The following is a 27,349-nucleotide window of genomic DNA, read 5'->3' as shown; positions in this document are numbered from 1 at the left end:
TGTTTTTAGGTTTTTATATATCTCGCAGTTGCTACGCTTTTACAACGTTTCCACTACACCGTGCCATAAAAGGAAGATAAACGACCTGACACATAAATCATTTAAACAGACCTTGTGTACGAATCAATCTAGCTGCTGCGTTCCGCCGATAACTTTACCCACTTTTACTGAACAGGTTGGCACTCACTTATAAATGACACAAATATTATTGGCCCCTTTGATTTATTTGTAAAAACTTGGTATTTTGGAATTTTTTTAACAGTTGTAAGAAGTAAAACCTGGAATAGTCCTATTATTTCATTAAAAAAAAGTTGGATTTATCAGATTATATATTTTTACAATTCCCATCTATTAGTCGACACAAATGTGTCAATAATTTTGTGATGGAACACCAAATACATGATTAAAATATAGTCCAGTTGGCTTAAGACCAGCAAAAGCAATTACGGAGTTGAAAAATTTTATTCAAGAAAGTACAACCGCGGCACCGTGATGTACATAAGTTTTAAGCGTAATAAATAGGTGCTTTCAATGCGAGATGGAGGTCGGGAAGTTTAAATGCCCACGTAGACTGTTCAACTTTCTGCGAATTACTTCGAGGACAGATGAGCATATTTGAAACCAGTTGGCTGGTAAAAGGAAGAGAAAGTGGGGTGCTCATGATAATTCTGCGCCAATATGACTCCATGTTCGTTGAGTTTCCTCCAAATAGTACAAAATTTTCTGATGATTTTGTCACTTTGACCGGTTATATGCTTGATTTAGAATCAACGAAAAATGGCTGAATAGTTCAATACAATACGTTAAGTGACGTACTTTTAACTAAAAAAAAAAAAAAAAAACAACTAAAATTATGCACATTATTTGAAAGAAGACAAGAAGCGCTCCAAAAATGTTCATGAATCACGTAAAGAAATAACAAGCGGACGACGTTTGTCAAAGTTTTAAATGGAGAAAGAGTATAGTTTGTTCTAAGGATCCACAGTCGATATTTAAACTGTCTTGTTTTGCTAAGGTACACTGCGGCAAGCAGGGGTTAAAGTCAATGAAGCACTTCACACTATTTACAAAGGAGAGTTTATACAATTTATTAGCTACGCCCTTCAAAAGTGAACATGGCTTTATCGGTCCCTATAAGGATAACTAAAGTCTTCAAAAATATCTTACAAAGTATTTTGCGTGATTGCAAACATTAATTGAAACGTTGACAAAAAGACAAACAAGAAATGTTATCTGAATCAGAATTTCTTAAAGAACATTCTTCATAATGTTCTAAAATCTAAGAGGTTAACATTTCTAACTTAAGGAAAGGCAAATAAGGATAAGGTAGATTTTTTCTAAGGGCTCTGTTTGGATTATGATAGACCTAAGCTACCAATATTAATCTATTATGGACTTCCATCATTATCTAGTAAAGCTTAACAGAGTTCATGTTCCGCTGTTTCTTCTCCATCCTGGAAATACCTGCACAGGCTTGTTTCTGCTGCTACGAGTTAGTAAACATGTTTCCGGAGTCTGTAGTGTTCAGACATCCTACTTTCATTTTAGTCCTAGGTTTAAGCCCCGATACCAAGGGGGCCAAGGTGGCTGAATAGTTACGGCAACCGACTCGCATTTACTAAGTAGTAGTAGTAGTTGGAAGGAAGCTCAACCGGTGCATATCCTCGCCGGTTTCTGTCAGGCACATTACCATATTATGTGGTAAACGGGATGACCAATTATAGCCAAACTAGGTTCTTCACCGCGCTGACTGCGATCTCAGAAAAATATTTCACAATTTATGGCTTGGAATCGTAAAAACCAGCTAGGTCACTGGCTAACTGTGTTGGGGAGACTCTGATAATGGAGGTTTCGTAATTTAATAGAAGTTATCCTAGCTAAATATAAGCTGCGTACAAAAAGATCATAGCTAGTGGACAAACCACGTGGTATAAATCTATAAAGAGAAATCACACAAAAAATCCTTCCCAGATATTTTTCGTTCTTTGGTCTGGGATTTTCGCCTGATGAAGCACAAAGCGGTTAAAGAAGCATAAATCCCACTTACAGGTGAAGGAAATCTTTGGGATGACTTTTTGGAAATATAATTATGTATGCTGGAGGGATGTAACTAACCTGTCAAAAATTTGAACTATTTCGAAACTGAAGTTTATCTTTTTTATTTTCATTTGTTGATACTTATATAGATCAGATAATTTTCACTGCATTTATGAAGCTATGACCTTCCGTTTTCAGGACTTTTTTTGATATCCAATCAGTAATGTCTTTCCTTCCTTATATCTGCTACTATATCTGGTAACTTCGTTATTTACGCACTTATTTTTATTTGTCCAATTTCCACAATTTATATTGGGCCTCTTTCTTTTACAATTTTCATTATCGCACGGCAATTATTCATTTTTATTAAGACCCAAGGATCCACTTGTGCATGCCACACGTCTGTTCCGGCCTTTATTCTGTTTTTATTTCCATTCCGTTACGGCGAATTTATAAACACGTCAGTGAAAAACATAAATATATTTATGTTATTACTTGAAGCTAGAGAATATGTTTGGAGGAGCAGGTGGAACAATATCATACCTTATAGACCCAGTGTAATAAATGAGGTCTCTGAGCCACCTCAGCTATACCATCCCACCTTTGTTAATGAATTTGCATAGGTTAGCAATTGTGTGAATCGATTGTACCTCTATAGACAGCATACTACCTTCATGGCTTTTCTCTATTTATTTAGTATGTTTTTTAAAATTCAGTGATTCTGCAGTCTTTTCTGTAGATGATTAGGGGTATCGTACATAGTACGAAAAACCTGAAATAACACATTTCTATAATTTTTTTTTGCTTTTTAAATAGCCGAAAAACGAATTAAAGACTGCAATAACGAACCGGAACGCACGCCTGAAAAAAACCGAGAGTTAATCCATCAAAGATACGTCCCTTTCACCCCTTTCACTATTTATAAGCGTATAAAAGAGACTCGACTGACTACATAAACGGACGACTGAATATGGCGAAATGCCCAAACGCGCCTGAGAGAAAAAAAAAACCTCCAGCCAGGGTCGAAGACGATTAAGCTACAGGTTCACTTTGCAACCGTTGATGGATTTCAACGACAAATAAAGTTAATATTTTATTACCGTTTTAATCGTAAACACTAAGCACCCTGAACGGAGTGTAAACCTAATTAAAATCGCTATCCAGCAATATTTTATTTTATAACTACTTTGGCCCCTTATCTGTTAATTAATACTTAAACTAGATTCATAACTTTTTATTTAGACGAAAATAATTGCCGGTTATCTTTAAACTATTTAACATATAATCAGTGGTTTCAGATTTCAGTTCTATTTGATCGGGTTGTATTTGTTGAAAAGTGTTTGTAGTTGGACAGTCAGGATTAAGCTGAATAAAAAACGTATTGCAATTATTGCAAGGTAATTTTTGCAAAGCTTATTGTCATAAAATAATAATAAAATAATTATAATAAAATATCATATTGTTTGAATTGTATTTTTAATTTGGTCTTTTCTGTTCATCTGGTCAGGCGTATCGATTACGATTATGTTTCGCACTCCGGCGAATATCTCCATATCCCGTGTTGAGCTTGTTATCGTATCTCACCATGCTTATATCCCTGACAAACAATTAAATAAGCCGGGACGTGTCCGACAGATTAAACCAGCGTGATAGGCAGACCCTGAAATCTGATACATCATTACCTCACACGTCTCATGAAGAAAGCTCATAAAATTGTATTGCTATGTTTTAATCTTTTCATGTAAGGAATTGGTTGAAATGAAAAAGTTAATGTCACGAGCAGGATTCGAACTCACGACCTTCCACTCAATACAATACGCCGTTGCTCTGACTACATGAGCTATTACACGACATTTGAAAAATGGCAAAAAGGAGGAAAAATTCGAAAGGTTGTAGGTTGAGATGAGGAGTTGGAGTCCGAGTAGATCGAAGTCGCGATAGCTCAAGTGGTAGAGCAGCGGCGTATTAAGCGGAAGTCTTGGGTTCGAATCCCGCTTGTGATACTAACTTTTTAATTTCAACCAATACTTTTCATAAAAAGATTAATTATTTGAAGAAATTATTTTAAAAGAAATTATTTGATCAATCAGTCCACGAAATATAATGGATGTATTTAAAATGTTTAAAGTGCTATACTGTTAAGTTATAGTCGACATAAAAAAATGTGAAACATGACAACTTTACGGAAACATAAATATATGTTTGAGCATAAAAATAATATATATTTTGTTTATCTATTTACCCATCGATGAGTGGGACGTCTTGTAAAAGTCTTGAAGCAATTTCAAGCCTTTCTTCAAACGTCGCACCCGCCTGAATTTTCAATGCTAATGGAAGGCCAACTCCAGCAACAGCGGCCAAAATCACTGCCATTAAAACGATCCACCGCTGTTTCACCTTTATTCTGAAACCTGGAATGCAACTAGCGCCTGAAACAGAGAAAAAAAACTTGAAACTTTCAAGTGAGTAAAGAAGTAGAAAATATAATAGGATGGGAATTCATGATGAAACAAGGAAAAACTGAATTTAATCAAAAAGTTAATTATTTTTTTACTAAGCTATAAAAACAAAAAGAACATAACATATCTTTTTTTTAAATATATTATAAAGGCATACAACCACGATGGGTCAAAACTGCCTTGACGATGAATTAATCGTAGGGAGAAGAAGACAGAGAGCGATAGGCCAGGAGGGCAGGGACANGGCACGATAAAGAAAATGTTTTTCTGAAACCTACATCACACCCGACCTCATCTCACGATATCTGAATAACTATCGATTAACGGTCACTAATCTCTACACATTATTAGTAATATTATATAAGCGCAATGGTACGTAAAAAACTATACATGTTGACTTGGATATATTTGAAATAATTGAAGTGATTTCATCTACCGATAATAGACTATTCTGGAGTGGCAAACTATTAAAATATGTTGCTTTGGAAAAGTTGGTCAAAATACCAAAAAAATAATTGAATTATTTTGAAGAACCCTATTTTTCGACAACCGTTTAGTTCAAATTTAATGAACTTTACTGCGTTACACTCAGAATTAATCCAGAGAATACGTCATCATGAAAGTTTAATCAACTCATAAGCTATTAAAGTTTTCGTAATGGGATATTTTATTGTTTCTCAAATTACACCCAGTGCTTTTATGTAATAAATTAGATTAATATCCCCGTATTGTTATTAGCTTGATTGTGTTTACTGGCGACATAGATTGTTGCGTACAATCCATGTATATTTTACTATAATCCCAGCTTGGCTAAATCGTTGCAAGTTTGCAAGGGGATAATTGAGTCTTAGCCCTTCGGGTCCTTGGTCCCGGTTTCAAACAAATTTCCGGTCAATAGTTTCCATTATAACTTCTTACGATTTCATCAAAGTTCTCCAGTTGTTTAATAAGCTAAACGTATCCAAGGCAAAAGAACTCGGGTTCGAACCGCTCAAAACTCGTCGGGAGCCAATATCAATGGAATGGGGAAGGGTTTTGTCAATTCAAGTCAACTGGAAATGACCAAAAGCGAGAGGGAAAATAATGATAACACGGGAGTTATCTGCTTTAATAAACCACGCTTTAAGCAAATTGTATTCTCACCGGAAGTCGTCGATGTGGAAGTTGTAGCAGATACGGGTGGTTTAGGGTAGAAGGTGACCTCTTGTTTGTTCTGAGTAACATCCGGAGGATACTTATTTGCTTCTTCCTGCAACAGTAGTACAAATTCATTAGGCAGAATGTCACGCTCTCAATTAAATATTAGTGTTATTTATCCTAATTTTAACAATGTACTGTATTATTTTATTGTCGTATTGCAATATTACAGAATTATTTGATGTCATGATGTCTTGGATATTTTGTTTGTTCTATACAGTTACTCTAGGTGGGAAAAACCTGTTTAGCTACATTTTAATAGTGCAATAACATGGGTAAAAATAATGGCCATAACTTTTTCCCAACAATCAGGGTGCTTTCACAGTTTCAGCGAGTATTTTCATTCTATCATTGCTCTGTTCTTGTTCCGATTTTTTGACAGTATCCTTTAATTTGGTCGTTTCCGCCAATTTTCTATATGCTAGTTTTAGTTCGGTGTTTAGTTCTGTCAGACGCGTTACGGCTTCTCGTCTATAAAACCAGCAATAAAACCAGATCCGCAGAAAGTAGATTAACATTTTTTCATGCAAAATTTCATCGCTAAATTGAAAAAAATGCAACACAACATTTAATGAAAAGAGTGGAAACCATTGGATGCTAAGAAATTGTTAGACAATGAATGTGAAAGAGTCGGTCCTTCCTAGAAGAAGGAAAAGAGGCCTTTTGACTTAAGAAAGTATTTCCAGAAGAAAGAAAGTCGACAAAGTATGGCATAAATTGACTTGACGGCAGCCCTATTTTCCTCTTCACCAACCGGATTATGTAAATGTACATAATCTTAGGGTTAGAGTGTGATATGACAGAGGTTAAAGGTTATGTTTTGGGGATTTAGAGGTATTGAATTTAATTAGCTACATTGTAAACCAACTCTTAGGAAGGGGTTCTGAAGGTCTTGGCGGTGATGGCAAGATCTGGCCTGGATTATACGGCGGTGCCTTTAGTGTATGTGTAAGGTGGTATTAGTAATATCAGAAATGTGTATTGTGTTTAGAAACCGACTAAAACCAAGGAAGGGACAGGAGCTGGAGACCTAACAATAAATCCAAAAACGTAACTGAGCATAACCTAGGCAGTTACGCTAAGGTTTTTCAGTCAGATATTATAGCAATTGAACATGTGACAGATAAATTAAAAGATTTGTAACCTACTCTAAGAAGATAAACATACTCTCTGACAGTCGGGCAACTCAAAACTTAGTCAAAATATAACTGGAGTACCAACCGGCGGGAGACAGTTACTGTAATATCCTGACCCTCGCTGGGTCCTTATATAATGACCACATACTTTCGGCTCTAAACACAGTCAGCCAACGTTTTTGTCACAAATTGGACACATCTAAGGACGTCTATGGATGAATAACAGAAAGTCAAACGAAATAAAACTAATAAAACTTGCTAAGTCATGAGACTGAAAACTGTCGCTTTAGAAGGCTGTACTAATGTTACCAAAAAAAAAAAAAAAAAAACGAAGAGACTGTGGAACACATTCTGTGTTATCGTAAGGGTTTATACAGGCGTAGATTTCTACTGCTCAGGCAGGAAAAACCGCATTTCCAAAGAACCACTAGCCAGGCTGTGGAATTTAATCAAAAGCCTAAAACGGACTACTGAGTACTACCAAAAATAGAGGGGCACAATAGATCTCTGACGAGGTGCAAGAGGTTTTCTGGTTACCTCTTCTCTCCCTTCATCTACGGTATATAAAAACGCACCTATTGTGTAATTTAGTTAAATAAACAAGCAGGGTACTAACGTAAGGCTATAGGTAATGCTAATATTTGGGGATCGGTCAGGGTTCTTGTAGTGACAACGGATCATTTCTCTTCATTATCGTGTTACAGTAGGCAAGAACGTATAGCTCCATCACGCATCTACTAGTTATATCAAGGATAAGATTACATTATCCCTGTTCAGCACTGCATGCCATTAGCTAAGGACTGTTGGACATCATCGCACTCTGCTACTGTCGACTTCATCACGTTTGAACTGAGGATACGTTTTACAATGGAATACTGTTGAATTTTGATACTCCTCGATCATCAATATATACGTGAAATTCTGAAACATACCCCAGAGGACCAATCAGAAAGGATAGGCCGATCAGGAAAACAGGGATCCAAATTAAGTTTCATGACCTCAAGGAGAAGGTCATTGATATAATTGCAACTCTTCATCCAATTCTTAAGAATGATGCATCATACATTAATTACCTTTTTGATAACCATATACCTCACTTTAAACGTTTTATACTTCGAAGACGTGACACTTAGTATTACGACCAAGCACTTAGTTTTTATGGTGATAATTACTTTCTTTTAAATATAACTTATTTGTTGTTTTAATTAGTTATCAAAGAAATAGCAGCTAATAGTGATTAAACAATGACAACTGCTTATTGGCCACTATGTTTGTCCATTAATTCTTACGTTGTTGTCTTATTGAGTTTCCATCAATGATGGTTTAGCAAAAAACCGATGAAAAACAACAGGGTATTCATATACAAGCTATAGTAATTAAACTTTAAGCTTTGTCCCTGACTTGATTAGGGCGGAAAAGCTAAAACCACCTCTGCCGTGAAACAAAAAATTGCAATACCGCTATTCATGTGTTGGGCAATATGAAAGTTAAAGTAAAGGTTATTTTGAACTTGAAAAAATAATCTGTTAAGCTTTATTTTGTCTTATAGAGAAAACTTTTGAATTTTGAGCGGATTCTGTGTTTAATCCTTCTAGAAAATTGTACAAGTAAAATAAAGAGAATACATATGCGCAAAAACAACTCTGTTAATCATCGTAGTTATGTTTCTTAGCGGAGTATTATTTGAAGAAGGTGAAAACATTTTATGTAACGAACTCTACATTAACCTCAATACGTTATCATTCGACCACCGATACCCAATATCCTTCCATCGTCACATAAACGTAGACAAAGATAATTAATTTAGTATCAATGAGGTACTTTGATAATATTATGCCATAGTCTCGACAATATTCATGTGTATTTAGTTAATTGGGTACTTAGTGTACCGCCATCACTTTCCCACGGGTTCGTTGCTACTGTAGTATAGAGAGTATTTTTATCCTCGCATGACAATTAAAAGGAAGCATTGACCGTATAAAGTATAAAACCTCTTTAATCCTCCAGGAAGCTTAACGGTACCAAGTAACCGGCTGTTGTCCCCAGGAAATGGTGTTTTATGTGCTTCTAAATAAAGTAGGCTTTATTTTAAATACGGTGTATCTTTTAGGGACACCACTAAGGGCAAAACCCTTCTAAAAATACCCTGTTAAAAGAACTATGTGATTTCATGCGTAAGAATTTCTATTTTAGGCGTATCACTCTAAAAAAATAAAAATCCTAATTTACAAAAAATATTGTCAATTATTCTAGGCAAATGTTACTGTTAGTGTTACAGTTTTATCGAAATAGTAATGCCTGAAGTATCAAGAAGCTGTATGTCGGTAGAGTCGAGGTCCAATACTCCCAATAGGATGGAAAGACTGTCAGTTGGAATGAAAGATCATCAAACACAAAAATTATTAACTAAATTATTAGTAATAATTCCGCTCGTGCCATTGACTTTTTTATCTCAACTAAAAACCTTAATTAATTGTAATATATTAATTGGTCAAGCGGACCACGAAATTAGTGAATTTACTGAATATATGGTTTGTTTTACATATTTTTACCAATTAATATTCCATGAGNAGTTGATGTCCGAGTGGATCGAGGTCACGATAGCTCAAGTGGTAGAGCAGCGGCGTATCTAGCCGAAGATCGTGGGTTCGAATCCCGCTCGTGCCATTAACTTTTTTTCATCTCAACTAAAAAACCTTACTTAATTGTTATAATTATTGTTAAATTATTTTATACGGGTAAATCAAACTTATAAAAAATGTCTAAAACTACAACCGGGAAGAAATGATTTAAAAAAATTTTTTATTACATAAAAAATTGGTGGGGGGAGGAATTAACTCACTGTGTATACTAAACCTGCAACACTTGCGTGTGTTGCGGAAGTGTTGACCCTTAGCGCCCTGTGGGGGAGAAATAGTGGAAAGTGGAATAATAAATGTTATAATTATCCTTAAATTTCATGCTGGTAAATCAAACATATAAAAAATATCTAAAACTACAACCGGAAAAATGAAAAACATGAATAGACTTACATTTTAAAATAGTTGTTTGGGTATCAATTATAATATATAAGGGAAACGGTAAATTCGGATCGTTTTGTCGGCTTTCTAGTCACGTAGCTATAAAAATAAACGTAATTGCCGACATTACCGCAACAATGGCTCATCACAACTCGTAATCCGAACTTTTCATAGTATAAAAGATACAATCCCTGTGGTATTCTGTAGCTCTCATGCTTTGCAATCTACGCTATAATAAAAAATATCCATTAGCACATGAAATTTGGCAGTTAATTAATAATATATCACCGTTCATTATTTCGGATTTTGCAGTAAATAAGAGTAAATTAAATTATGAACTACTATTGCAACAAGGACTGATTGGGACTCGTTACAAACTCCAAATAAAATTAATATCGGATTAAATATAAAAATTTTTATGTCATATATTTCTGAGGAAACTTCCCAACCATTTTTGAAAATTGCATATATCCTATTAACTTTACAAAGATTCAACAATTATAATTGTAATATATTAATTCGTCAAGCGGACCACGAAATTAGGGAATTAGTAATAATACTAAAACTATCGTTGTAGCTATTATCCAGTGCAACGTTTGTTTAAAAAATGCATAGGGAAGGTCTGAAGTGTTAAGTTGCAAATTCGATGCCCAGCACCCCTAATAGGATTGGAGTACTGTCGGACTGAAGATCACCAAACACATAAGATTTCTTATTTTTTTATGTTGCTGTTCTTAAATTTAAAGTTGTGTTTATAAAATAAAACGTATTTGGACGGAAACTGAAGTTTTGAGCTGACATAAAATCGAGGTCCAGCACTAGCCCACTAGAATCACTAGTCACTAGTCCTCCTCTAGAATGGAAAGACTGTTAGTAAGAACGAAACATCATCAAATAAAATTATTGACATTTTTGATTATTGTTCGTGTGAAGTAAGACATCATCAAACACCAAAAATATTCCTTTTTATTATTTTGTTATTGAAGTCTGTTTTCTTCAGGTAGAATTGGGTACTATTACGCGGTCTAAGATGAGACTGCGGAAAATTATCAGACACAAAAATTACTTATTAAGTTGTTGTTGCCGCTAGGGTTAAAGTTTAATTAAATAATAATTTGTAAGTCTGAATTTTTAAGTAGCTATAGATATAAACACCCCCCCCCCTGGTAAGGACGTTTTAAGAACAGAAGTGTTTTTTTTTTCACCGTTGTACATCAACCACATAAATGTTACGCAATCTTGACTTACGAGTACTTAATGCCATAATCTTATTCAATAGGGTTATTTGAGAGTTTGTAGTTAATTAACGCGTAAGCCCTTTTTCTCTTTGGTTTTCTTTTGTTGTCTGTTATTTTTATTTATCCTTCCAACGCTCTCATTACATTAAGATGCATATTGTGTAGTGTGCCTGTGTTAAGAATTTATAATTTATATATATTATAATTTATGCACTGCAGGTTAGGCCGGAAGACAAATAACATATTCAATAATTGTTTCATAATCATGACTTTAAGAATCTTTACTTGAAGGCTTAAATAAACCATAATCCTAGTCGATAGTGCTTTCTCTTCGTCTGGAGTTAATTCACTTTTTTTCTACCTCTTTTTTTTTCTTCCTCATTCAGTCTTCATTCATTCTCCCTTCTTTAATTATTTGATGTATGAAACACTCCCCTTTTTATTAAACCAAAGATTTCATCGCCCGTCACCGAGCAATATTTTACTTTTATTGTTTTTGATGATGTTGCAATGTTTTTCCCTGTGTTAAGAATTTTTGTCTTATACAATTGATTAATTAGCTAAATAAAGCTAGCCGAGAGGCAGAATATTTAAATAATTGTTCCGTAATCATAACTTTGAGTGTTTTTAATTTAATCCTTAATCCCTGCGCACTCGGGTTTTCTTACAGTTTGAAGTTAATTGGTTGGCGAATTGGCCGGACCGATTTATCCTTTTTTTTCCTTTGTTCTTTGCCCTTTCTTTCTCATTTAATTATTTTATAAAAGAAACTCTATTCTGTCTACACAGATTTTCAAGATCTTAAAATGTTTTTACATTGATAAGATTATTTGTCGAATCTCATCTATCTTTTTTAAATTTAACATAAAACCAATCTTTACACCAGAATATTTTGAGAGAATTTGCCCTGATATAGAAATTGATAGAAAACATGTAGGAAAGGTAGAAGATTTTGTTAAGAAAATCCCCGGAACTAAAATATTCCATATATTGTATATAATGTGTCATCATTGCAATACTAAAAATATCAACGTTAATTTTTTTTAAATCTGCTACTGTTAATTACTGTTTCAACACTTCCTGCAGACATGAAGGTTTAATAAAAGGTAAGGTCTCTTATCAATTACCTAAATAATATAAACCTATAAGTATATCTTCTATTTTCATTAAAATAATAGAGAAAATCCTGGATAAATATATTAGACATGACTGTGGAATTATTACCATGATACATCCCAATCAGCATGCCTATTTACCAGGAAATTCAGTGGAAACTGCATTGCATTCACTAGTAGGAAGGATAGAGAAATCATTATTCAATAATGAATACACGTTAGGATGCTTCTTTGATATCCAAGGGGCGTTTGATAATGCAGATACTTCCTGCATTATTTCAGCACTAAATAGATACAATGTAGACCACACCTCACAGGATGGGTGAAAAACCTACCTAGAGAGACGGATGGTAAATATGTGCTTAGGTAGTAGTACTCTGAGAATCAATGTCACAGGAGGGTGTCCACAGGGAGGCTGCTTGTCCCCCTTCTGTGGTTGATCACAGTAAATAGCTTAATAGAGCTTCTGAATAACTCAGGCTTCTATAGCCAATTATTTTCAGATGATGGTGCCATAATGATCACGGGTAGAGATCCCCTGACCCTTTCACTGCTGATGAAGGAGGCAATGGGGTTGTTATCTGAGTGGTGTTGTGATAAAGGTCTTTCAATTAATCCAGCAAAATTGGAATTGATAATGTTTAGCAGGAGAAGAACACTAGGCAATTTCAAAAACCCAAAATTTCAGGGTATCGAATTAAAATTAAGGGATTCAATCAAATTCCTCGGGGTAACGCTTGATAGGTAACTTGATTGGAAAGGCCACATTAAAAATATACACAGGAAAGGCACTGTATCTATGGTGCAATATAGGAGAATTGTTGGTAGAACATGGGGTATCAAACCTTGGGTGGCCAAATGGATATATACCGCAATTATACTACCTAGATTTCCATTTGCAGCCCTAGTATGGTGGAATGGGCTAGATAATAAAGGGAATATTAACAAGCTAAGATCATTTCAAAGACTAGGTTGCATGATGATGACGGGAGCATTTCCCACTACACCCACCCTAGCACTTGAAATTATAACCAATACTACACCTCTACACATAGAGGTTAAGGTAAGAGCACTAACCAGCTGCTATGGATTAATTAGTGAAGGCAGCTGGAACCATAAGGGAAATAATATAGGTCACTCGAAAATTCTACATTTATTGAGTAAGGTCAACAACCAACTACTAAGCGTTAGCGATAAAAAGGTAAAAACACCTTTAGGGAAAAAGCACTTTCAGGTAGTTACTCCCTGTGATTACAACTATAGTGCCAATGATGACCATCGTAGCCTAGACTGCTTCACCGATGGCTCACTCATTAAGGACAAGGGAAGCGGTGCTGGAATACATATACCTAAATTAGGGATCAGCATCTCCTCCCCTCTTGGTAATAACACCTCAGTCTTTCAGGCGGAGGTCTGGGCCATCAATGTTTGCTGCAGAACACTCATGGATAACAAGATTAAGGGAAAAGATATTAGAATTTTTTCCGACAGTCAGGCCAGTCTTAAGTCATTACAAAAAGAGTTATCAACATCTAGGCTGGTAGAGGAAACCGTTGAACTTATTAATAGGATTACTACCAGGTACGAGAATAGGGTAACCCTCATATGGATACCAGCTCATAAGGGGCACTATGGCAATGAAGAGGCGGACAGCCTGGCCAAAGAAGGCTCAAATACTGCGTTTGTCGGGCCACAACCGGTATTACCCCACTCTATAAGCACAGCGAAAGAGAGTATTAATTGCTGGGGCATGAAACAATTCCTGAAAGAATGGAATCTGTCCCCCGGACATAGGCAATCGAAGGAGTTTCTGAAGGAAATCAAACCAAAAGAAGCGAAATGGTTATTCTCTAACTCAAGGAGGGGAATTAGGAGGCTGATAGGTATCCTAACGGGCCATTCCCCCTTGAGAAGACATCTCTTCATAATGGGTATCCTACCAGACCCCTTTTGCCGCTTCTGTGAAATAAAAGAAGAAACGGCTCGACACTACCTCGCAGAATGTGATAGGTATGCCAGGGATAGATTTGAAACTTTTGAAGGAGAGGACATTGACAAATCACTCCCCAAGATAAAATGGTCCAAAATCTTGGGGTTTGTAAACAGGTCGAAGAGGTTTGTGCAGGACTCGTGAGCCGACCAAGTCCCGGACCTTTTAGGGATGGGGTACAGGCCTACCTAGGCTTTTAACCCCTCGGGTCTTGGTCGCCCACCCTGCATAATATATATATATAATAACACTAAAAATATCATAGATTAAAACACAAAAAAAATAGTTAAACATTACAACGGATTAATGTTAAATAAGACCCAATGCTCACGTATTATGAAGGGCTGTTGAATAAATTGCATAATAAATAGGCTATCACAACAAGCCTGTCTGTATAGCAGTTTAATTAAGAATCATGGTTTTCGTTATATAGTTATACAAGTTGCTTCCATTGCCATGCAATTTTGAAGCTCCCAGGTAACAACTCTTATAATATTCCATTACATAGGCCTTTTTCGTCGCGATTCCCCCCCCTCAATTTTATTTACGACGTAAATGATTAAATGTCACTTCCAGTTCGTTCTAAAAATACGGAGTTGTAACATCAAGTAATCCTTGTATGGAAAATATTATTATATTTATTACGATTTCAATCCGCGAATACTAAATATTAAAAAAAACTTTTTTAGGAGATATTTGGATCAGGAAAACGTCCAAAGTTGATTCGTAAAATAAAAATAAATATATTTAGGTATAGAACAACGACTTTACGCACAATTATAATCTTTAAGGCACTTTAAAACTTATGCAAGCTTGGCAAATCTATGTTTTAAAAATAGAAAAATAAATCTAATTCTGGAAAAGATTAACCATGAAAAGTGGCAAGTCGTCTTTACATTCAACCGTGAAACGTGCCCAAGAATACATTTATGCAACGAGACCTCAGTCAGACAAAATTGCCAATTTAGGATTTGCATTAGGTTCGCCCACACGACTAAAAACACATCCACTCAACAAAATATTTTACCTTAGTAAACCTTCCGTTAGTTTTTTGTAAAGAACAATTAAAAAACTGTAATTTTTACTTGTTATTTCTCTGTTTACATAATTTGGGGTCGATTTTTTAAAATCTTTTGAATATGCACAATTTCACCACCTACAGTGTTGAGCTTGCCGTACTCTGCTTTATCACTGACAATTTTTCTTAAGTTCAAAATAATACAACCATAATTTATTTTTCACTTACACAACACTTGTGTTAAATCCAAATAATAGTTTTGAAAAAAAAATGTAAGAATAGGAATAATACAAAATATTTTAAATTGTGAGACGGTTGGATCCCAAACGATTAAATATGATTTGGCAAAAATTAACAATGAAATAATGTTCTTATAAAATTATAATGAATCCGCATGAGAATGCTCATATTTGGTTCATTTGGTATTTATTTATTTCTGAATTTTAAATTAAACCTTTAATAAAGTTCTCATTTGAATTAAAATGTAATTTTGTACATCGTTTCCTTTCATTGGACTCTCTATTGCTTAGGATTGTTTTTATTAAAGAATTATTAAGGGTAAATTTGATTAAAAGTAATAAACAGGTTAAAAAATTATTTAATATTGTGCGAATATGAGATGAAATAATACAAGCAGCCTTCTGTAATATTTTGCAATTACTTATGTTAGAATGCTTTTATTTATTATGTTTTTATTAAATTAGTATTTTTGAAATGCATTTGTATATTTTAATTAATTCTTGAGTACACTGAGCAGATCTGCTTAATAATAAAGCATTGAGCGATCAATGTTCGGCTGTGGCATATCCAATTTTGAATATATATGAATATATAAATATAAATCTAATATAGTACTTAATTTGTTTTTGATGTACTTTCTGTTTTTTACGGTTTTCCATGCTATTAACTTTGTTTTAAACCATCCAATAATTTGATTGTTTTTCAAGTCAATCATTAACCACAACCGAAGAAGATTAGGACATATCAAGATCGAAAACGCCTGACAGACCAACATAGCGAGAATAGACGGACCAATACTATGGAAAATGACCAAACTGCACGTTATGCTCCTTGTAGATCTCCAGGAAGGAATTTCACAATTTGTTTTATTGCACTGACGATATTAAACTGATATTAAATCTACTATTATTAGATAAGTGTCCTAACCTTCTCGCCAATGGGTCGTAGGATCTGAGAAATTTTTTAAATACAATTTACATAATTTTTTGAACGTTGAATATGTTAAAATATTATTATGCCAGTCGATTTGTTGTTTTACATAAGATATAAAAATAATATGCACCTACTTTGCTGTGTCGTTTGGTTACACAATAATTATGTTTGTATGCTGTATTTCAATATGTAGTTCGAATTTTGTCACCAGGAGATTATAATACATATTACATTATTATAATATATATTTTTTAATGTATATTTAATTTTGTTTAAAAAAATGACTGTTTTCTTAAATTCGTTGTATTCTAAATGCCTGCGATTGTTTCTCGAAACTCCCAAAAAATTTAATAACTTAAAACCGGCTCGACTGATCAGCAGGAGACATTAGAGGGGGTTTAGAATCTCATAAAATTCACATCATATCATTTGTCCCTTGTAAATAAGTGAAAACGTAATATAAAATGATTGAGGTCGTTTTTGTTGATTTCATCCTTATTTATCTCATTTATAATGCCTAAAAATCCAATTATTGTTAAGAAAGGCTGAATGAAGATAAATAAGGCTTTCTAACGGTTGTAATAACGTTGAATTTGGATAAAACCCAGGGGTGTTATGAATTTTTAAGCTAAATACCGGACATTAGCGAGCAAAAAAATTTCCCTTGACGAATCCGGCCAACAAATGCTATGAAAATTCATACTCAAGGGTTTAAAAAATACTTAAAACGTATCTGATTTCTTAAGAGCAAACCTTTTACTTTACTTTACTGTAAGATTTTTTGTTTCTGTTACTTTTTATATATCAAATTCCATTTAATTTGATCCTGCTTTACGTTTTCCTTATTATTTTTTTTACTCTACGTCAAATAAATTGACTGATATACGATAACTATGAAATGAAGGCCAACCATATTTAAATTACTTAAAAATTTTTGTTCTAGACTTGTACAACTCCTTGAAAAGAACGGGCAGACGCGTATCTAAGTAATTTTTTGGCCTAGTATCACCCAAAAAATTTAACAAATCAATCTTCATACAATTTGTAATAACAACGTTTAAAAATAATCTTCGACCATTAGGATTATAGTGGTAGGATACACGAAATCGAATTTTCGTTCTGTAACGAAATTGTGCCCGGATGTGTGAAGTTTTGTGGTAAATCCTGCCAATCAATAAAATACACAATCAAAAAATAATTTGATAAACGGGATTACCTCTAAATTCAGGGATCACGCCTGGGTCCCTTCAATTATGCGGGTCGGAATCTCTGTTTGAGAAGTGAATTAATCATCTCTTAAACACTCTATGCTCCGAATGAGAGATTTATGGTTATAATATTGCGAGATATTTATCTTCGATATCTTTTATAAACTATTTTCATTATTAAAATCTGCTGACATTAATTTATAAATATTTCTTCAAAAAAATAATTAAATCAGTATTTTTTAACGGTAAATACGCGTTTGAATTTATTTTTCAATTATTAAAATAATTTATTATTATAAATTAAAATATATTATATGTTTAATTTAGTTAGATTGCCAACCCGTGCATATATTCTGGAATCATGTTATTAGACAAACGCACACACGCACGGAGACACTAACCTGCACTAATATCATTATACACATTACATTATACTTTGTAATAAAATATATAAAACAAAGAGATGAAAGTGCTCTAAAGGTGGGAAAGAAGAGGATGTCAGAGAGGCAATATGGAAGTTAGCGTCGATCGATACAACACCCGTCTTAACTAAACCACTAGGGAAATTGTATATATTATTGAAAGGGCAGCGGTGTGATCGGTGTGATAAAAAAAGCGACAGAAGACTAATTAGAACCTAATGAATTGTTACAACATCGATGACAAGCCATAAAATGCAATAACACGTATAAAAATATTGAAAATGGGATTTATAGTGATTCTCAGTTTTAAAATTCTAACCCTATCTAACCTAATCTAAACCTAAAAATCTTACCAGAGTTCTATCCAAGCAACATCCAAGAACACCTTGTGCTTATCGATGTTTGGTACACAAAGTGAAGTACAAGACTAAATCAGGAGAAATGTACACAGCGTATATACCATAAAAAATTCTTAAGCTCTTTTGTTTAGCTTCACATCAATACAAGGAGCGGCCGACTTCACTGAAAGTTCACTCAAAGTAAGATACGTAGGATTATATCCATATTCCATCCATTATATTATTCCAGAGGATTTCGACAACTGTGAAGAAAGGAGGCGTCTGTCACCGCAACAGTTTAGGCGTTGACACGACGCTCATCAGTGTAAAGTAAAGTTCCCGGGTTCGAATTCAGCGGCCCTGCATTCGAACCCGACAAACTTACAAGTGAGCTTTTTTTTAAACCACTGGCACCCCAGCGATCAATATTACCTCTTGTCGCAAACTCCGAAAAAAGAATTACAAAGATTTGCATGTCAATATTCCAGGTGCAATGCATACTTTTCCAACTTCATCAATGGGAGTGGTCCTGGGATAGCTACTTTGGCTTGAACACTGGGAGGTACAAAAGCAACACGTGTTCGGTCGAAAAGATACTTGTTTATTAACTTCTCAAAAGCAGTATCGGAAGGTTCACTTTTTAAAGGCAGTGTTGCCAAAATGGTCGTAGTACATAGATAGATCCAACCTTGAACCATGTAGTATAGGCAAAAGTGAAAAACCAAAATTCTGACCAAAGGAAACCTCTGTCCCCACACCATCCATTTTCCAGGCTGAGATCCTTGCGATAGAACTATATGCACAAGAAGTACTTAAAAAGGGACTAAAAGTGCACACCTGTACATATTCTCAGAACGCCAAACACCACTGAACGATTTACACTCTTCTATTTTCAACTCAATGTCTGGGACATCAACTATCACGCTAATCTGGGAATTCTTAACATATTTCCAACTCCTGTAAAAACGAAATCAGGTAACTAATGTCGGCACCAGGATACCAGTAGATTGAATGGAACGAACAGGTTTACAAACTAGCAGATTCAGGAACAGAATCATACCACTTGGAACAGAACCACACATTTGCACACCCACTGAACAAATAAATACAGATATTACTACAAACTGGTTGAATTGACCAACATTCAAGTTTGTCAACACCTCAACCGGAGTAACAGAAATCTACCTCTTCCTCTCAGCAAGCAGGAATGAAGAAAAAAGTAAGCTTTTAAACTGGTCATTGCCCATTTAATTACTATCTTAGAAAAGTAGGAAAACTGAAATAGAAACATGCAGACTCTGTCATGAAACAGTAGAGATATCAGAACAAGTGGTATGTTACAGCATTAGGTAAGGAACCCCTGAAAGTGCAAAAAGTAAGTGCAACTATTTTAAGGATTGTGCGTTTTCTGGGCTATGAAAATAAAGGTTAATGCATCTTGTAGGTCGTAGTTACTCCAGACAAAAAAGAAAAGCAAAGGTAAAAAGTTTGATTTTCTTATAGATCAGATTGCATGTGTGGGAGTGTTAGTTTTTTAATGATCGGTTCCAATGCACTCTGATGCACACATACACTTAGAGGCATGTACATGTAAGTATATAAGTAGGAAGTTAAGACTTAACGCAAATAAGTAAATAAATTGTAAAGGAAAAAGCTAATTTAAAAAAATCACGATGAATTGTACTGCTAATTATCCTTCTTGTTCCGAGAATACTAATCCTATTAGTGCAACACCCCTTATTATGACTGTTAGCAAGATAAAAAATTTGTTTTTCATTCCCGGAACATATCTATTCTCCTCTCTTGCCCGTTTGTTCGATGGGAAAATTATTTACCCAGGCATTATGACGGTTGTTAAAAGTAGTTTTTGATAGTGGAATCTCCATCAATATGTGGTCAGAACGGCGTCATCGCTGTGATATATATGACGGTGCAGTAATAAAGAATTTATTTGAAAATTTTGTATTCGCTCTATAAATGAAGGTTTTACAGGCCGTTTAAATTTGTACGGGTTTGATTAAGGTGTATTTTTAACGTTTATCTTTGTTACAGTTTCCGTTCTTTTTATAAATGGTGCTGTAGATTAAGTTGCAATAAGTACAAAGGTATGTCAACCCGTATTTTTCACTTTCCTTATTCGAATGGTTGGTCAGGTCTACAAGAGTGCGGCAAGACTCATAACCGAAAATGCAAAATGAAAAACGCGTCCGACATAGCAAGGCAGAGGAAATAGGGACATCAGGGGGTGATCAGAAACAATCAAACAAGTAAAAGTAATTCCTTTCATGCAGGAGGGCTAACGTCCAACTACCAGTTGGGTGTCGTCGATGAGGGTTCAAAGCACTTTTCAATATGTTTTTCATACCATTATCAATAAAAAGCTATGAGGCGCCGGTATTCGAACCCAGAACCGTAGTAAATGCGAATAGTACATCCTAACCACACGGCCACCGCGGTTTCCTACGTCATGAACAAGTATGTATGCGTACGTTTTGATTTGGCTTGTTGGGTTAACGAGTAATTCTACTATAGTTACAAACATTATGCATTGAAATAGTGGAAAGAAATGTTCTGTTTGATGTAATGCGTCTGTCGAGTTGACCTAATAATATAAACATACAGAAATAGCCACTAAAGATTTTTGTATCAACATAACGGATATGTAAAGTAAATGATGTAAGAAATAAAGCATTTTAAATCTTCTTTTGAATGCCCGTGCTTTTAGACGTGTGTCCGCCCCAAATGTAAATCCCATAAAGGCAATTACGTTTTACTGAGGACTCGTTGAACAAATATTGTATCTTTTTGACCAAGTGGCAGGGTGAAATGTAAAGATGCGTTGTCGTTTTACAAGGTTAACTCTTTCAGAGACGGATTTATTTTTCAATTTTTTAAATATGGATTTTCCAAGCTTGCGTAGGAGTTGCTTGACGTGTCGTCTGCAGAATATCAAAGGGAATTGAGTCTAACCTCGAAGATAGACTCTTGTATACCTGAAAGCATTTTATTTTTGAACGCAAGATGGTTTTCTTGATACAATTGTATCGATATATTGACGGAAATTAGATTTGATTAATCATAAAATGGTTGAAAATTACACTAAGAATTATTTAAAATTGATTTTTCGTAGTATTTTTAAAAAGAGAATAATGAAATGATAACAATAAACCACTGGTAGGATCTCGGGATGGGACCTCAGCAATCCTGAATTCGCACACGAAGTATTTTATAGGCTTTTTTCACAACAACCGGAACTTCGAGAGTTTATATGACGGCTTCTACCGTTTCGAGCCCCCGAAAAAATGATATGTAGCACCATTTAAAAATTTATTTACACTATAATTTTTCATATAATTTTTTTAACTTTTTAAATTTCATTACTATAGAGGACAGTGATTTCTTCTGAAAATTGCTGCATAAAAAACAAACAAATACGATTTGTTTTTTAGATAGCTGAGAGGAAAAATTGCTTTTAGGACTGACATGATTTTTAGTGATATGCATGATTTGAGAATAAATTATAAATGATATGGAGATGTGTATCGCGTTCAATATTGGTTAAATTAATACCGTCTACTTTGGAGAGATGCTTGATTACTTGCTTTGATTTTGTGGTTATGTTGAATAAAAAATATTCCACGGTATATGTTTCAGAAAGTGGTTAGGTTTACCTGTTGATGAGCTTTTATAAAAGTGTAAGTTAAAATAAAATTAAAGTTGATGGTCATGCTGAAGCGGCATTAACTTACTTTTTGGGTCCGCCGAAATTGAAAGTGACCCAGTGCCGGTTTAGCTTTCTTCCTTTTCATTGCATAATCCTGTACAAGTTTTCTGAGATAACCGGTCCTATCTTCGAAGTTTTGTCCTCTTTAACTGTAGCAGTTAGTTTACCAGTTTTGGTGAGAGTTTTTTTTTATCGTAAGTTATATGTGTCTTCACCTCTAGAGTTTTCCCACTTTTCCCTCATCTGGGTACTTACTCGTGGTTTTGTTTGTCAGATGGTAAACTCATCTGCCAGAGATACTTTTCTTTTTGTCGACATTGCTGTATAGATAATTTGAACACGTTTTTCGATATAGGAAGAACGAGGAATTCGAACGATTTCTGTAAATATTTGAATTCCTTTTTCTATTGTACTATCGGTACAAGCTTTTGTATATAGGCCCAGGGTTTAGAGTGGGACAATTGCCTTAACAAAAGGTCGAATTTACCAAAAGACTGGTAGATGATCAGATCGGTGTACTGTATGGAGGTGCTTTTGTTGGGTTTACCTTCACAATCGAAAAAATCCGAAACATCGGGTGGATTTTTGTTGGTTGAATTCGATAAATACGTGGGTGGGCTCGTTGTGCACTACAATAAAAGAATAATTGAACTGTAATCAAGACCACCTTTAAAATTTAAATTATGAGCGAGTTTCTATTGCACTTTTCATGAAGATGAGTGGAGCAGTAATTTCGACTCAACTTTTATATTATTGTTTGTAACTTTTTTCCTACATAGTTGATTAATTGGAATTTGTGATTTGGATTTTACTATATTTCCAACTGCTATTTGTATTTATGGGCGAGTTGCGTGGGTCCAGAGGGCAATATTTTCGTCTTTTTTTTTTATAAAACATTCGTAACTGAGGACATTTTTCCACTCTTATTCCAAAACAATTTTCCATTTTTATACTCTTATTTGTACGGCTATTCGTGGGTCGTAGGAATGGTGACCTCAAAACATAGAGTGAATATTTTTTATATTTTTTAATAATAAATAATCGATTTATCAATTAAAAATGAACTTGACCAACCATTAATTTTTTACAGATTATTATGTATATATAAAACTAGTTAAATTTAGTTTTCACCCAATGGTGTCCTTATTGTTTAAGTTCTAACTGAAGTGTAGGAAGTAAGTTGTAGTGTTTGAACCTCTTCAATTGTCTCATAGGGTCGATAGTTTTTGCTTTTGTGACCTTAGTAAAGATGTCTGATATTTTCAGACGTAAATGTACATATCATTAATCATATTTTTTCTTCATATTTAAAAACAGCTATGGTACATTTTGGCACAGCCCTACAATTGAATGTTATACTACATTGATTTAAGGATCTCGTTATAAATCAGGATTTTGTTCTTTACCTTATATCAAGTTAGTTCTGTTCTCTCTCTCTCTCTCTCTCTCTCTCTCTCTCTCTCTCTCTCTCTCTCTCTCTCACACACACACACACACATTCCGAACTTCGAATTTTCTCTCTTTTTACCATTTTTATATTATTCGCTCGTGACTGCCTTTTTTATCTCAACCAAGACCTTAGAAAGAATAATTAATTGATTGAAAGAAGTAACTTAGTCAATTGACTATGAAAACGTAAATGGATAAATAATACTTCTATCTGTGCAATTTTACTACATTAGCAATAAAATAATTGCTGGAAATCCAAAGAAAAAGAGAAAGACTGTGTCATAGAGCACGAGTTAAGGATTAGACGTTTTCTCTTCTTTTACTTTTCTTCTATTTCATACAAGATTTTTTTTATATTTTAAGTCAACTAGGCAAGTTTTATTTTAAATTTAGTAGTGAGACTTGTCAGTCACCCGATTCGAGGAGGTCACCTTCTCCAGGCCGACGAGGGACCCGACAAACTGTGAATTTCCTACTTTGTTGCTCCAACAGGCACTACTACTATTCACACTATTATATAATAAATAATGACTAATATTAATAAACATTTAAATATTTAATATAAATACGTAAATATTAATTGTTTTACAATAATTTACACACCTCGCTTGCCTCTTAGTTTGGCGTAAGCTGTAACGGCAGCTAAAATGATAATGCGTATGATTTTTTTTGTCCAAATAGTCTAAAATTTACTCAATTTAGTAATGGCCTAGGAAAACACATCAGGATTACAAGTTAAACAAAGTGATTTATAAATTAGTTAGTTTCGTGGGAACAAACGTACTTTCCACGATATGGCCATAATCATAAGGGTTCAACAGTAGACCTACATAGTATTGATAGGATTGATTGATCAGCGAAAGTGATAAATTAATTGTACCAAATAAAGTAATGAACAAAACGTTTGAACTTATATGGTTTGAAGGAAATCTAAGGAAATAAATCACATCGCAATTAACAGGAACTTGTTAGTCACCATTCAAACTTCATAAGATAAACTGTGTATGCTTAGGTTTAGACTCTTATGAAAATTCTGGGCAAACGAAAATTCAAAATTCTATTGTAAACATTGTTAAACCAGTGTAGTTGATGAAATTTTCGACCGACATTACATTAAACACTTATATAAGACGTTCCATTGGCAGCATGTGTGAGGAGAAAAAAATATAATACCGTAAATGCATAAATAACTCTCTATCTAGTATAATACATTACAAATATTACTTTATATTATTACTAATCATTACAATACAGTAGTTCATGATTTAATTAATTATCCGCGACAGAAAGAGAATTCATAAATCATGGAAGATGAAAGTGACGAAACTACCAAACTCATACTTAAAACTTAATTAAAAGATACGGCTTATTTACTTTTCATATAAATAGAGCAAATTAAAGTGGCAGATTTTTTTTTTAAAGGGTTGATTTACAAGCACATACATAAAAAGTACAATTTCGGCGGATGATAATTTATTTTTCCAGCTAATTTTTAAACGTTCTCCGTCCACTTTACGATTTAATAATATGGTAAACCTGTACCATAATGAGTCTGTTATGAGACTGCCAGTTTAAGGCAGATAAAATAGGGGGTTTTCGGGATTAACGAATTATTAATGCGGGCTTATTGCACTGTGAGTGGAACATGGGCCAAACTTATTTTCTGGATCTTTGTTCCGGCCTTGCGGAATGGTGGAAAATTGCTCCAGATCTTCCCCGCTGCGTGGGACAGTATAATCCCCTTTTCATCTATCGATTTTCTTTCAATAGCAGTTTTGTGCCAGTTATAATCTGACTGGGTTGTTTTGGGGCCAAAGTTTACCTGAAAACCGTTTCAACTTAAGCAACCTGACAGCAAAATTGTTTATTCCAAATAACACATTTTTGAAGCAAAACTAAATAAATATAGACAAAAGAAAAAGGCTATTTAAAACAATGGAAAAACTTCTACGTTCTTTCCCTTAAATTTATTTAAAAGCAACATCAAACACAAGCGTTTTTCAGCTCTTTTATTTACTTTAAAAAAAAAAAAAAAAAACAAACAAACGAAATTTCCACAGTAGCGAATAGGTGAACTATGATTATTTCTTTATTCAATTTTTCTTTGTCCAATAAAAAATGCACCGTATTGTTGTCGCAGTATATCACGGCTGACAGTTTTGATCAACGATAGCGCTCGACGAAGCTTACGTTATTGATTCCAATTTAATGAAATATGAAAAAGGAGCTACGGAAATTAACCCATTTAATTAAAATTCAACTAATTAAAATTAACTAGAGCAATGGATTAATTCTTTGGAAAGTTTCCTATAAAACCATATTCCAAACCATAATTTCTACCAAGGGCCATACATCGTTTCTAAAATTTGGCAGTTGAGATCTGCATGAACATTTTATTAAAATAATTTATTTGTCGTTCATATGACATGGGCTTTTTCCCAGATCACAATACTGTCTCACGGAGGACAAATGGTAGAGAAACCAGCCAACGTTGGCATTCGTATAAGGGATTAAGTGACGAGGTCTCGAGGCCATCGATGACTGGGTTGGAAGAATGGGGTACGGTGGGGATTTTTTTTTTGCTTCGCCTGCCGGCATTAGCCACTCAAAGGGATTGGATGTCTTGGCTGTCTTCCACAGTTTCACTTCGTATGTCCAAAGTGGTCGTAGTATTGTATTGCCTATAGGGTTAGTCGTGTTTTGAAAATAAAAACTTATTTCGGCCCTAAGAGTCTTCGAAGATGTCTAAGGCTTTTGTAATGTTGTCTCTTAAGTCTTGTGTGGGGATTCGGTCATTCAGCTGACTAGGTAGTGTAGGTATTTGACGAGAGGTCGCTCGTGGTTATTGATGTAGTGAGGGCAAGACTGTTTTTTCCGTATTTTTATTTTGCTTCCATGTGCACTTTTTGAACCAAACTTTTTAATAGGATAGGTTAGAAGACAAATTGGCGGTACCATACGCGAAATGTTGGCATTGGTATGTTTAGGAAAGTCAGTACGATAAATGGTGTACAGGATCGGCAATACCGCCTGACGGACACCGGTTGCATTCGTCTGATGTCTGAGTACTCCACGCAACACCTCACTCACTGATAAATTAAATTGAATTCAACGATATTGTAACAAGGAGTGAGTAGGAATATATTCCGTTTATAAAAGAAGCTTGGGTGGCGCATTCAGTCGAAACCTGGACCACATAGGTACCAACCTAAACAATATTGTTGATTAGCGACAGCGGAGGAAAAAGACAAAACAACTCTGAAACTTTGCTGGGTCGTTGAAAGATGGGGTCCGAAGCCGAATAAGCGAGAAGGATTGATTTTATATGAATCAAAGATGAGTGTTAATGTTTAAATAGCCGTCATTCTGATTTCAGATATCAGAGATTTGTTGGAGAATATGTGATTGGGTGGATGGGGGGTTTTAGGAATGCGAATGATGATGGAATACTTCCATGAGAGAGGAAAGTTAGTGTTCCTAGAATGACGTTGTACATTGTGTTTAAAAATATGCTCTTCTAGGAAGATTTTGAACCAGCGTATTATAGGTTTTTAGGTCATTCTAGCGGATTTTCTGCTTGATGATTTGTATACTTAATTGCAGAAGAATGGCAAAAGTGGAGAGAAAGATGAGGAGGACAATTTGGTTAAAACTTCTAGGAAGATTTTGAACCAGCGTATTATAGGTTTTTAGGTCATTCTAGCGGATTTTCTGCTTGATGATTTGTATACTTAATTGCAGAAGAATGGAAAAAGTGGAGAGAAAGATGAGGAGGACAATTTGGTTAAAACGGACCCACTAAGTGACCCTATACTGGCCAGCACC

At 34.6% G+C, this 27,349-nt stretch overlaps 1 protein-coding gene across 1 annotated transcript in view; it reads right to left on the bottom strand.

The window, feature by feature from the left end:
* LOC106666795 (dipeptidase 1) overlaps nt 1-27,349 on the bottom strand; it is an 87,992-nt gene that overhangs the window by 35,797 nt on the left and 24,846 nt on the right. Inside the window, exons 4-5 of the mRNA XM_024230249.1 lie at nt 5,640-5,745; nt 4,280-4,466 (exon numbers count right to left, since the gene is read on the bottom strand). Of these exons, the coding sequence (XP_024086017.1) occupies nt 4,280-4,466; nt 5,640-5,745 (293 nt within the window). The remainder of the gene's footprint in view (nt 1-4,279; nt 4,467-5,639; nt 5,746-27,349) is intronic.

This window comes from Cimex lectularius, unplaced genomic scaffold (assembly GCF_000648675.2).
Source record: "Cimex lectularius strain Harlan isolate CLEC.00 unplaced genomic scaffold, Clec_2.1 scaffold2, whole genome shotgun sequence".
Taxonomy (NCBI): Eukaryota; Metazoa; Arthropoda; class Insecta; order Hemiptera; family Cimicidae; genus Cimex; species Cimex lectularius.
Note: the sequence above shows the minus strand (reverse complement) of the source record. Positions and strands in the feature narration are given on the sequence as shown.